The 14092-nt window shown below is 52.0% G+C and overlaps 1 protein-coding gene across 1 annotated transcript; it reads right to left on the reverse strand.

Moving 5' to 3' along the window:
* Positions 1-281: 281 nt before the first annotated feature.
* On the reverse strand, positions 282-13568 carry MCM3 (minichromosome maintenance complex component 3). Its single transcript, XM_052691505.1, has 17 exons — positions 13297-13568; positions 13018-13130; positions 11922-12130; positions 11147-11277; positions 10424-10662; positions 10037-10145; positions 9282-9435; positions 8898-9029; positions 8266-8474; positions 7707-7881; positions 7127-7253; positions 6640-6790; positions 6259-6399; positions 5721-5824; positions 5384-5466; positions 5176-5251; positions 282-1254 (listed from the first exon to the last, which is right to left on the reverse strand). The coding sequence occupies exons 1-17, from the start codon at positions 13375-13377 to the stop codon at positions 1056-1058; spliced, it is 2433 nt and encodes an 810-aa protein (XP_052547465.1). The 5' UTR covers positions 13378-13568; the 3' UTR covers positions 282-1055.
* Positions 13569-14092: the final 524 nt, after the last annotated feature.

The raw sequence follows: 14092 nt of genomic DNA on the forward strand, positions 1-14092 counted from the left end.
CTCTGGTGCAGTGGTTTAATTGGACCCAGGTGGCCACATCTCAGATGTGATCATAGAATCACAGAATGGTTGGGTTGGAAGGGACCCCAAGGATTATGAATCTCCAACCCCCTGCCATATGCAGGGCCACCAAGCTCCACATTTACAGCAGCCCAGGCTGCCCAGGGCCCCATCCAACCTGGCCTTGAACACCTCCAGGGATGGATGGGGCACATATAAGCTAAGCAGGAACAGCTTAGGTCCAAGTCAGCACTAAGTCACAGGAGCAATGGGACCAAATGTTATCTACAGACAGGTTTTATTATGCGAGTTAACACTGATGGTGCCACTGACACAAATAAGGGCACTTGAGTGGTGTAGATATCCTGGCAAGGACAATAGAAAGAGTCTGTGCTGCTCAGGGCCTTCTCCAAAGCTTAACCTCAAATTCACCAAAATAAAATTCCATTATTTTGTGGGTTTTTTAACATCCCAAACCTTCACCAGCTCTGGCTGCGGGTTAACCTGTGATTTCAGTTTTCTTGAAAACCCTCCCTGGCCATGGGAGCATGTTGGTTTGGAGGAGAATTCCATCTCCAACTTCCCTCATCCCCTCCTTCCTTCCCCCTTCCCCTATATTTCTTCTCACTAGTGCTGCTGTTGAATGCTTAAACCCATGTTTTCGTTTTAATTAAACAGTAAGAAAAGCTGGGAGGGAAGAGGCTCCTCCCAGCCTGGGAAGCCCCCAGATGGGGAGAAAAGAAAGATTTATAAGGGCAAAAGCCTGCCACAGGGAGCCCTGCTGCACGAAGACAAACTAGCTTTGAGTAAAACCAACCTGAGCTTGCACATAACCCAGGTCACAGCTAAAAACACATCAAGCAGATCAGTAACTTGCACATCAGTTCTTCCTTCTGACTACTTGCAGAACCAAACTTCTTCCCAAATACTCCAGTTCAGAGGTGTGGCAAGTGAGAGAGCTTCACAGCCAGTAAAGTGCTTCCCGAAGTTCAGCACAGCCAGATGAAGCATTCAGGAGAGGTGAAGGTAAAATTTGGGCTCCTCCTCCTCGAGGCTCAGATTAGGAAGATGATGTCATCAGACACCATGATCTGGTTGTCATCTTGCATGTGGGCCAACGCCAACTTCACTTCGGCGAGCGAGAAGGGCTCAGGGTTGTCACGGTTGATGGACTCCATCACGCTCTTCAGGCCCACAGACTGAGCGTGGGAAGACTTGAAGACCTCCAGCAAGGCGGCCTTGAAGGCTTTCAACCTGCGTGAGAAGTCATCTCCATCAAAGACCAACACCAGCAGCTTCCCCTCCCTTGGTAACTAACCACATCCCAGCCCAGAACCAGCTCCAGCACCGCCAAGCACAACACCTGCAGCCCAGCAGACCTGAACACCTGCTGCCCAAAATACAGCCCTATATCGGGTCATAAAGGCACTGTTATGGGGTCACTATGGAGCTCTTAAAAGATCAATCACAAGGAACCTATGGAGCTTTATGGGGTCACAGTGGAACTGCCAAGGGGTAACAATGAAACAGTTCAGGGATTACTAAGCAGCTCTGATAAGGTCATAATGGCACTGTTGTGGGGTCACCAAGGAGCTCTGACAGGCCACTTTAGAGCTCTATGGGGTCACTGTGGAGCTCTTATGGTCACAATGGAGCCATTATGGTGTAACAATGGAGCAGCAATGGGATCATAATGAAACTTTAACGGGGTGACTATGGGCTGTTATGGGGTCACTATGGACCTCCATGGGGTCACAATGGAACTTTAAAAGGGTCACTAAGGAGCTGAATGGGGTCACTATGGAACTCTTATGGTCATAAGAGAACTGTTATGGGGTAACAGTGGAACATCTATGGGATCACTATCGAGCTCCATGGGGTCATAATGGAACAGTTACAGGGTCCCTATGAACTTCTATGGGGTCATAATGAAACTGTAATGGGTTTACAATGGAACATTTATGGTGTCACTATGGAGCTCTTTTGCCGTCATGAGGAAACTTTAGTGGGGTCACCATGGACCTCTGTGAGGTCACGACGGAGCTACATGGGGACACTATGGAACTGCATGGGGTCATAACGGATCTCTTCTCAGGTCCCTAAGAAGCTCCATGGGGTCACAAGGGAACTATTATGGGGTCACCAGGCAGCTCTATAGGGTCACTATGGAGCTCCATGGGGTCATAATGGAACAGTTCTGAGAGCCCTAAGAAGCTTCATGGGATCACAAGGGAACTATTATGGGGTCACCAGGCAGCTCTGTGGGGTCACTATGGAATTCCCTAAGGGTGTCTATGGAACTGTTCTGAGGGCCCTACGGAGCTCCATGGGGTCACAAGGGAACTGTGATGGGGTCACTCTGCAGCTCTGTTGTGTCACTATGCAGCTCTATGGCATCACTATGGAACTCTTATGGTCCAAAGGGAACTGTAATGGGGTAACAAGGGAACTTCTATGGGATCACCATGGAGCTCCATGGGGTCATAGTGGAACTTTCATGGGGTCACTATGGAGCTCTTTGAAGTCGTGATACATCTATTATGTGGAACCTACGGAGCTCCATGGGGTCACAAGGGAACTATTATGGGCTCACTAGGCAGCTTATGGGGTCAATAGGGATCTCCATGGGGTGTCTATGGAACTGTTTTGAAGTACCTAAGAAACTCTATGGGGTCACGAAGGAACTGTGATGGGGTCAATAGGCAGCTCTATGGAACTGTTTTCGGGTTACTAGACAGCTCTAGGGGTCACTATGGAACTCCATGGGGTCATAACGGAACTCTTCTCAGGTCCCTAAGGGTCATAACGGAACTCTTCTCAGGTCCCTAAGAAGCTCCATGGGGTCACAAGGGAACTATTATGGGGTCACCAGGCAGCTCTATGGAACTGTTTTCGGGTTACTAGACAGTCATGAAGAGGCTGTTAAGAGGTAACAATGGAACTTTTATGGGGTCACTATGGAACTCTGTGGGGTCACCATACATCTATTATGTGGAACCTACGGAGCTCCATGTGGTCACAAGGGAACTGTGATGGGGTCACTCGGCAGCTCTATTGTGTCACTATGCAGCTCTATGGCGTCACTATGGAACTCTTATGGTCCTAAGGGAAGTGTAATGGGGTCACAAGGGAACTTTTATGGGATCACCATGGAGCTCCATGGGGTCATAGTGGAACTTTCATGGGGTCACCATGGAGCTCTTTGAGGTCTTAATAGATCTGTTATGTGGAACCTACGGAGCTCCATTGGGTCACAAGGGAACTATTATGGGCTAACTAGGCAGCTTATGGGGTAACTATGGATCTCCATGGGGTGTCTATGGAACTCTTCCGAAGTCCTTAAGAAACTCTGTGGGGTCACAAGGGAATTGTTATGGGGTCAAAATGCAACAGCTCAGGGATTACTATGGAGCTCCATGGGGTCATAATGGAACTGTTCTCAGGTTCCTAAGAAGCTCCATGGGGTCACAAAGGAACTATTACGGGGTCACCAGGCAGCTCTATGGGGTCACTACGGAACTCCATGGGATCATAATGGAACTCTTCTCAGGTCCCTAAGAAGCTCTATGGGGTCACAAGGCAACTATTATGGGGTCACCAGGCAGCTCTATGGAACTGTTTTCGGATTACTATAAAGCTCTATGGGGTCATAATGGAACTCCAAGGGGTCATAATGGAACAGTTCTCAGGACCCTAAGAAGATCCACGGGGTCATAAGGGAACTACTATGGGGTCACCAGGCCTCTCTATGGAACTGTTTTCGGGTTACTAGACAGCTCTATGGGGTCACTATGGACCTCCATGGGGTCACAATGGAACTTTAAAAGGGTCACTAAGGAGCTGAATGGGGTCACTATGGAACTCTTATGGTCATAAGAGAACTGTTATGGAGCTCTTTGAGGTGGTAATAGACCTGTTATGTGAAACCTACGGAGCTCCATGGGGTCACAAGGGAACTATCATGGGCTCACTAGGCAGCTTATGGGGTAACTATGGATCTCCATGGGGTGTCTATGGAACTCTTCCAAAGTCCTTAGGAAACTCCATGGGGTCACAAGGGAACTATCATGGGGTCACCACGCAGCTCTATGGGGTCACTATGGAACTCCATGGGGTCATAATGGAACAGTTCCCAGGACCCTAAGAAGCTCCATGGGGTCACAAGGGAACTATTATGGGGTCACCAGACAGCTCTATGGGGTCACTACGGAACTCCATGGGGTGTCTATGGAACTGTTCTGAAGTCCTTATGAAACTCCATTGGGTCACAAGGGAACTGTCATGGGGTCACAAACCAACAGCTCAGGGATTACTATGGAGCTCCATGGGGTCATAATGGAACTGTTTTCGGGTCACTATGGCAGCTCTATAGGGTCACTATTGAACTCCATGGCGTGTCTATGGAACTGTCCTCAGGTCCCTAAGAAGTTTCATGGGGCCACAAGGCAACTGTGATAATGTCACAATGGAACAGCTCAGGGATCAGGATTTGGGGCTTCATGGCACCATAACTGAACTGTTCCAGGGTCAACAGGGAACTCTATGGTGTCTCTATGGAGCCCTAGGTCAACAGTATGGAGCTCTAATGCGTCATAATGGAACTGCTATGGGGTCACTCTGCAGCTCTATGGGGTCACCATGGAGCTTTTTGAGGTCGTAATAGATCTGTTATGTGGAACCTACAGAGCTCTATGGGGTCACAAGGGAACCATTATGGGGTCACTAGGAAGCTCCATGGGGTCACTATGGATCTCCGTGGGGTGTCTATGGAACTGTTCTGGGGGCCCTAAGAAGCTCTATGGGGTCACAAGGGAACTGTGATGGTGTCACAATGGAACAGCTCAGGGATTACTATGTAGCTCTATGGGGTCGTAACAGAACTTTTGTGGGCTCAATATAGAGTTCTTATGGTCATAATGGAGCTATTTTGTTGTAACCATAGAACTTTTATGGGTTACGCTTAAGGGGTCATAATTCAACTATGAACGTACCATCATGGATCTCTATAGAGTCACTATAAAATGCTATGGGGTCATAAAGGAAATGTTATAGGGTCACTATGGAGCTCTATGGGGTCCGTAAGGAGTTCTTACTGGATCACTATTGAGCTCTATGGGTCACTGTGGAGCAGGGAAGGACTAACATCCTCCTGCTGCTTTTCCAGCCCCCACTCACCGTGGGTCGGACAACTCTGGCTTCTTTGCTTCCCCAGTAGCTGAGGCTTCAGGTGTCTTGGGAGTATGTGCCTGGACTGGAAGAGGAAGAGAAGTTGCTTCAGCCTGCTTCCTTAAAGAGCCAGGAAGCACACACAAAGGCAGGTGGCCTTTTTGGATGGCATGGGTGATGAAAAACTCAGGTGATGCCAGTGAAACCCCTGACTCACCCTCTGGCATCTCCTGCTCAGTGTCACTGAAGTCATAGGGATCGTAGGATTCCTCCTCGCCTTCTGTGCGTGCCTTCTTCCTCCTGTGTGGAGGAAGAAGAGGTCAGCTCTGATCTACCAATGTATAGACCTCAGGAGACATCCCCAGGGCTCCTGAAAGTATCTGGCCAACAGAAGGCAGGGCAGCTGCAGCTTGTGGGTAAGCCCAGAGCTCATCCACCACCACTTGGCCACAAAACCTGAAATTTGGGAGCCTAGAGGCTCCAGCATTACAAGTGTTGTCCAGGAGATCCACTGGATTTAACACAAGTACCTCCCCAAGGCATGCCTTGACTACCTTTGCTTCCTGCCCTCCTTCTCAGGCTGAGTCTCCTCCTCCTCCTTCTCCGTCTCCGAGTCATCCTCCACCTGCTTCTTGCGCTTCTTCTCCTTTTCCAGCACCTGCACAAGACATTGCATTCAAGGTCAGGCTGGATGTGGCTCTGGGCAGCCTGGTCTGGTGGTTGATGACCCTGCACATAGCAGGGGTTTGAAATTAGATGACCTCTGAAGTCCTTTTCAACCCAGCCCATTCTATGATTCAACGAAGACCAGCAAGCAGGACTTGGCCTGATTTCAAGACAGGCAGGTGCCCCACCTCTCTGCCCCCTCCCAGAGCACCACTCCTATTGGCTCCCAAAGCAAACCTGTCCACTGCACACAACCCATCCCCCCCAGCTTCATCCACACACACCTGCTGTGAGCTTGAGGGGCTCAGCAACCTTCTACAACGCCTCTTATTCTGCACTGCCAAAGCTTCCCAGTGATACTTTAGTGCCTCAATAGTGCCTGATCTTTTCAATGAAACCTTTGGGACCCCACTTCCTTTCCCCCACCTTTTTGAAGTAGGCAAACTGCACCAGCTCCAAAGCTGCCTCTGCATCCTGCAGATCAATAGTCTTGTTCATCCTGGCCTTAGCATGGGCCGTGGAGAGGCGAATCAATGTCTCCAGGGTACGGGCTGTGACTGGGGAGGTCTGCAAAGGAGAAAGACGGTGGTGAGATACTGGAGCCCATGAGACCGTGCTGGACCCCCACTGTAGCATTCACATCAGCATCTGGTTCACCCCACTTTGCTGCAACACCAGGAGCTCACATCCACAGCTCCCTTCCAACCTCAACCACTCTGACTGAGGGAGGAAAGCACCTGTAATGTTAAAGAGGAGCGTGTGCCTCGGTTTTCCCCCTGGTGTGATTAGAGAGAAGATGGAGCTCACCCTGGCAATGTCCGAGTTCATCTGGTTCTGGCTGCGCAGGCGTGAGTATTCCTCTGCTATGTAATCTGCTGATTCCTGGGTCAAGACAGGCTTGATCATTTTTGCCACGTGGATGTACTTCCTCATGAACTCCATGCTGACGATCTTCTCCCTGCAGGGGATGCACACATGCCCGTGTCCTTGAGGGGAGCACAGGGGACAAGCAGAGAGCACGTGCAGGCTGCACTCAGGGAGAGTGCTACTCTTAGGGGCACCCAGAATTGTGCTCCAGATATTCTCCCACCTGCCTGGCATTTGAGAACAGCGTACCCAAAGCAGGCTCCCTTTGCAGCCCACCCACACACCGCACTGTGGACAATCTACAGCATCGCTGTCAGCAGCAATGAGCCAGCACCCTGATGCTCCAGCCAAATCCAGAGCATTTTAGCATCAGCTCATTACCGTGGAAACCCCCAGAGTTACATGGCACAAGGGACAGGAGACTCACCTGCGACGGTTGGGCCCATGCAGGAGCTCATCGTGTTTCTCATACACTTGGAGCTCCTGTTCCTCCTCCTGTGCAAAATCAGGGTCATCCGTAGCCAGGATCTCCACGGCGCTGCCCAGGGGCATGGCTGGAGAGAGGAAGGTTGCCAAGAACAGGATTTTAGCTTCTCACAGCCACCTACTGGCAGCACTCAGCAAAGCCATGGACAACTGAACCCAAAGAGCCGCTAACAAGTGACAACCTGAGAAGTCTGGAGTTGTGTCACAGTGCAAGGAGCCCACCCCTATCTACTTCCCCATCACCCCAACCACAGCTGTCCAGGACAGATGGGCACCATCTACAGAGGAGAGATGGATGCTCTATGCTTTACAGTTCAGCAGTGTTCAAGGTCCCCCTGAGGACAAGGGAATGATAGAACGGCCTGGGTTGGAAAGGACCATAACAATCATTTAGTTTCAACCCCCCCTGCCCTCAGGTCCAGGCCAGGGCTTTACCCTTCTTGCTCCAAGGGAAAGGAAAGCAACTACAGCCAAAGAAAACCTGTAACTCCTGGGCTTTCTAGACAGCCAGAGGAACTCACCATCCCCATCCTGCTCATTGGGGTTGCGGTAGCGGTGCATTCGCAGGACGTGATCCGAGATCTCCCTGTCCTGCTCAGAGTCCATCTGGTCCAGCATGATGAACAGCAGGTCAAAACGGGAGAGCAAGGAGTCCTGCAGGCCAATGTTCTCCATGGGCGTCTTGTATTGGTCGTACTACAAGAGGTTGAAGAAAGGGATTACAAGAGATTCCCATGGGTCACTGCTGGTTGCTAGGGAAGGTGGAAAGAACCTTTCAAGCTAGGCCTTCAAGGAAATGCACAGCTGAACACCAAAAGACACCATGCTAAGCACAGCCTGCTGAAGGAGTAAATGCTATTTTACGCCCCATCCCTGGGAGTGTTCAAGGCCACGTTGGACAGGACACACACAGCCTTCACGATAACCACAAGCAGCAGCAGTAGCCAAGCAAACCAAGTTCTTCCCACACCTCAGTTCCACTAAGAATCAAATCTAGGAGATCCTTTGGATTTTATCATTTCCAAAGACAGCTCCTAGCAGGCCTCCACATAGAGGGGAGCAGCAAACCCTAGCACTCACCCGGCCATAGACGGGGTTGGCAGCTGCCAGGACGCTGCAGCGGGAGTTGAGGCGAGCGTGGATGCCGGCCTTGGCGATGGTGACACGGCCCTGCTCCATCACCTCGTGGATGGCCGTGCGGTCGATGTCAGACATCTTGTCAAACTCATCGATGCACACCACACCCCTGTCAGCCAACACCATGGCCCCCGCTTCCAGACGCCGTTCACCTGAGATGGGAGGGTGGAAAAAAGAAGGTCAGTGATGTTCAACGGCTCTGAGAATCTCCTGCTGGCTTCTTCCACTGCAGCAGCATCCCTGGGAGGAGGATCATCGCCCACAGTCTCAGGGATGCCCACTTTGGGAGGAAGTTTTTCCCCCAGAGGGTGGTGAGGCACTGGCACAGGTTGCCCAACGAGGCTGTGGATGCCCCATCCCTGCAGGCATTCAAGGCCAGGCTGGATGTGGCTCTGGGCAGCCTGGGCTGCTGGTTGGCGACGTGCACACAGCAGGGGGTTGGAACTGGATGATCCTTTTCAACCCAGGGCATTCTATGATTCTATGACAAACAGTCCTGAACCTTGCAGAGTCCATCCCAGGGATTAACTGCTGTCCCTCCACCAACTCCCACTGGGAACCAGCACATTCCTTACCGGTTTCTTGGTCGGTGGTGACAGCAGCAGTCAAGCCAACACCAGAGGAGCCCCTGCCAGTAGTGCCAATGGCACGGGGAGCAGTGCTCAGCACATAGCGCAGCAGCTGGGATTTGGCCACAGAAGGGTCTCCTGAAAGGGAGAAGATTTAGCAAACAGCATCAGCGGGGAAATGAATACAAGTGACTAAGAATTGGGTTTGTTCAGCTTTCAGAAAAGGGGAATGGATCGTGTTCTCCATCGACCTGACGGCAAGAAGACGGAGCCGGGGCTTTGTATGGTGACAGGAGAAGAGGCAACACGGAAATTCCATTTGAACAGCCTCAGCTCACTCCCACAGCCCAGCCTCAGCTGCCTCTGTCCTTGGAGATGACAAAATCCCACCTATCAGCAAGATGTTGATGTCTCCTCGGATGCGGCTCCCGTTCTCCAGGACCTTCTCCACCCCTCCAAGCAGCATGCACAGAAGGGCCTTCTTGATGAACTCGTGCCCGTGGATGCTGGGTGCCAGGGATCTGGCCAGCTGGTCAAAGATATCCTAAGGCAGAAGAAGCAAAGCACATATCCTGTGAGTGGCCCGAAGAACAAGGAGCAATTCTTCACAAGCCCATTTCAGCACCAAAAAAGAAACTTATTCCTACCACAGAACTACACTGATAAAGATTATTTAGATGGGAAAAGATAGTTGGAATATTCTTTCAATGCGGCTCTGAAGTCCTACACCACCTCACAAGCACTGGAAGCAACAAAGCCCACAAGAACAAAGATCTGAACACAGGACCAGGCTGGGGCAGACCCCCATCCCCTCCCCCAGCATTTTGCTTTATTTCCTTTCAGAAATCCAGGCTGTCATCTAATTCTGTTCTTAGGTTTGAGGAGGAAAAGTAGAATTCTGCAGAGGAGCTTCTCTGACAACCAGCGAGCAGTTGGGGCACACACAGCCCAGCCTGAGCTCCATTTCAACAGCTGTGCACAACAGCAGAGCCATCAAGAAACTCTGCTACAACTACATATGTGTAATAAATATATATGTATATACACACACATCACAGAAATTGACAAAAACTATGTAGAAAATGCAGAAGAAGCAAGTGGAAAATCATGGAAGGTGAGCTTAGAAATAAGACCTATGTAAATACCTTAGAGCGACTCCTGCTGAACCTCTTGATCTTGGCCACATCAGTAGCAGAGTAGAGAGGCCGAGCATCTTTGCTCATCTGCTTGATATGGCAGGCAATGAGGATAGTCCTGGAAAAGTGACAGCCACGATCATGTCTGTGAAGCCTACAGAACCTTCAGAGTCACCGTAACAACAGCAGGAATTCATAGAATCGTGGGACGTTTTGGGTTGGAAGGGACCTTTAAGATCATCCAGTCCCAACCTCCTACTATAGGCAGACCCTCCTTCCAGACCAGGTTGTTCACAGCCCCATCCAGCCTGCCCTACATCTCATCTTCCAGAATGGGACCCTGCTAAAAAGGAGTGGCAGGGCTGACATCGTCCTTCAAGCCAACAGAAGGCTCACCTGAATGTCCCCGACGTGTAACCTCCCTTCTTTCCTGGCAGGCAGCGATACGTCCCGACCACCTGGATGCGATCTCCAGGCTTCACTTTGTCCACCAGGTCATCATCCAGAATGACATCCACTGAGCGTGGCAGCTGCCCTGCTGGTGCCTTCTCAGGCATCTCCTGGATGGAGATGGTCTGATGGTCTTTGTAGACTGAGAGGCCAAACTCTGTCTCCAGGGGGTTATTCTCCTCATCCTTAAGGAGGAAGGCAAAGCAACAGAGAAATTAGCAGCAATGGGAAGAAAGCATCACACGGCACACACAAGAGTGCTGCAAAGGATTGCTTTACCAGGACTTCCAGATCCTGGGGTTCATCAGCAATACAGCTCCCCATGGGTGCTGTCAGCACCCAGCACTGCTACATTAGAGCTCTCCAAAAACCGCAGGCAGGCCATGCAGAAGAATGCATGTGCACCACAGACACAGCTCAGGTTCAGCCTTCCTCCATTCCCAAGCACGGGGCAATCCCTGCACACAAGGGTCCATGCACCCTCCAGGGCAGCACCCACGGGATGCTAGAATGGTTTGGGTTGAAAGAAACCCTAAAAACAACCTAGTTTCAATTCCCTTGCCACATACAAGCATGCCAACCACCAGCTGATCAGGCTGATTTGTGAGCCAGCACGTTCTCCTCAGAGGAACCTGCAGATATCCCCTGTATGAGGCTGCTTCACCTCACCTTTGTAGGGTAGACAGAGCTGGAAGGGAAAGCATCCAGGGATGTCAAGTCTGTGTATCGGCGCTCAATAGTCTTCTTGGTGGCTGGGCAATAATGGACACTCCGGACAACCTTAGGACGAATCAGAGAGCCTGGGTTTGGAAGAAAGAAGAGTTAGGGGCAGAAAAGGCCTGCCTATTTGTCACCATGAAACACCAAAAAGATATTCACTACTTGTGCAGGACACAAGTGCTGGCAACCAGAGTGGCAAGAGAAGGCACCGGGGAGACCTCATTCTGGCCTTCCAGGACTGGAAGGGAGTTTATAAACAGGAGGGGGAACGGCTGTTTGTGAGGGTGGATGGTGAGGGGGCAAGGGGGAATGGTTCAAACTGAGACAGGGCAGGTTTAGGTTGGATATGAGGAGGAAGTTTTTCCCCCAGAGGGTGGTGAGGCACTGGCACAGGTTGCCCAAGGAGGCTGTGGATGCCCCATCCCTGCAGGCATTCAAGGCCAGGCTGGATGTGGCTCTGGGCAGCCTGGGCTGCTGGTTGGTGACCTGCACACAGCAGGGGGTTGGAACTGGATGAGCATTGTGGGCCTTTGCAACCCAGGCCGTTCTGTGATTCTGTGATACAAGGTCTGCAGAGTTCCCAAAATTCCAATCTTTTGCCAAGTCCCCTGTTACCCTCATTCCAGTTGTCCTGCCATTGGTCCTGGAGGACTCCTGCTGTACAGAACACCCCGACCCCCTGCTCCTCACCCTGCCCAGCACCCCAACCTGCCCCCAGGCTCACACTTTGTCACGATGCCCTCCACACAAACGATGCAGCTCAGGAAGCAGGCAGTCAGCGTCCGTGGCGAGACGTGCTTGGAACCAAAGCTGCCCTCCAGCCCAATGTAGAAGTCCTCATACTGCTTGGCATAGGTGGCATCAACAGAGGCAACAAAGTCCTTCAGAGCACGTTGGAAGGCGATGAGCTCCTCAAAGGCGTTGTTCAAAAGCCTGCAACAGAGGGAAGTGATGGTTGAGAGCTGCACCTTGCTGGCAACCCCTTCTGCCATCCCCACGGGCAGCTCTAAGAAAGCTCTTCCAAATGCTTCCATGTACTCTGAAAGAGTATTGGGAGTATTATTGAAAAAGAATCCCACAGCTCAAAGAAACCAAGAGCCAGATGGTGAACAAGCACAATTATATCTGAACACCAACAGGAAATTAAGGGTGGAAATAAAGTCTTGGAAAGGGTAGATAGCAGTAGGACAAGAGGAAATGGTTTGAAATTGAGGGAGGGAACGTTTAGGTTGGATGTCAGGGGGAAGTTCTGTGCTATGAGAGTGGTGAGGTGCTGGAACAGCTGCCCAGAGAGGCTGTGATGCCCCGTCCATCTCTGGAGGTGTTCAAGGCCAGGTTGGATGGGGCCCTGGGCAGCCTGGGCTGCTGTGAAATGTGGAGGTTGGTGGCCCTGCGTGTGGTGGGGGGTTGGAGCTTTGTGATCCTTGAGGTCCCTTCCAACCCAACCATTCTGTGATATACCTCTGCAAGCACCCAGTCCAACCCCAGCCGACCCCACCATGCCCACTGTGTCCCTCAGTGCCACATCTCCATGGTTCTGGAACACCTCCATGGATGGATCCCACCACCCTGCCTGAGCTGCTCTGCCACTGCATCACCATTCTTCCAAAATCCAACCCAAAAAACCTCCGTGTTGAGGCTGTCACCTCTCATCGTGCAAAAAGACCCCAGAACCCTAAAAGCTGAGCCGCCTCACACCATGCAAACAACCGCAGCTCCCTCTAAGGACTCCAACACCCAGGTTTTGCCAATTGCAAGCATGGAAGGGCTGGATGGCACAGCGGCCCCCAGCTGCCCTGCCACCCCCCGGTTCCACTCACCGGCTGGCTCTCTTCTCGTTCCTCCTCCGCAGGTCGTTGATGTTGACCAGCAGGCGGTTCTGGTTGTCGTTGATCATGTCGCGTACTTTGCCATGATAAACCCCTTGATCTTCCTGCACAGTAACAACACAACCCTCAGTTTCACACAGCCATTTCCTCCCTGGGGAAAAAACAATCCCAGAGCCACGGGCTCCGGCTGGGGGTTCGGTGGTGAAGCCATGCCCGGCACTGGGTGTTAACAAGGGCAGGACGCAGCCCGCAGAACGCCCCGCTCCTCACCTCATCGTCCAGGAAATCCAGGTAATCCCGCTGAGCTTCTCGCAGCTCCGCGTCGTCCAACCCGCCCTCCGGGGCTGCCATGGTGCCGGGAGGCGGTAGCAAACAGGCGGGAACCGGGATCCCGAATTGATCCTAAGAGACCCCCGGCCGCGACCCCAAACGCCGGCCCCGATCGCAACGGTCTCCACACGCCTCCTTTGGCGCCAAAACCGAGCGTTTTCCCGCCACCGCGGGGGTGGAGTTCCGCTCCTCATTGGGCGGCGCCGCCGGTCGGCCAATGGGAAGCAAAGGGGAAGTCGCGGGACTTGACGAGCAGCGGCAGCAGCCAATCAGCGCGGAGGAGGCGGAGGGGTGGCGCGGAGGGCAGCGCTCCCCGCAAGGGCTGGGGGCGGGGATCTGAAATCAGAGCTCCCGTCAGCTGTGGGCGTCAGAGGCGGGATTGAGAATATTCATCAGTGCATTCATTTTTAATTTCATCTCACCGTTGGATGTGGGGATAGACCCAGGTTCTAGGTTGTTGCTGCCCCAAAGCACAATGTCCGGGTGACTGTTTTCCCTTGTAGCTGCGGTAGCAAAGTGGATCATAGAATCACAGCACGGCCTGGGTTGCAAAGGCCCACAATGCTCATCCAGTTCCAACCCCTGCTGTGTGCAGGTCACCAACCAGCAGCCCAGGCTGCCCAGAGCCACATCCAGCCTGGCCTTGAATGCCTGCAGGGATGGGGCATCCACAGCCTCCTTGGGCAACCTGGGCATTAAGGATATCTATGACCCTTAATAACTATCCAAACTATGG

The sequence above is a fragment of the Tympanuchus pallidicinctus genome, unplaced genomic scaffold (assembly GCF_026119805.1).
Source record: "Tympanuchus pallidicinctus isolate F22 unplaced genomic scaffold, pur_lepc_1.0 scaffold1, whole genome shotgun sequence".
Classification (NCBI taxonomy): domain Eukaryota; kingdom Metazoa; phylum Chordata; class Aves; order Galliformes; family Phasianidae; genus Tympanuchus; species Tympanuchus pallidicinctus.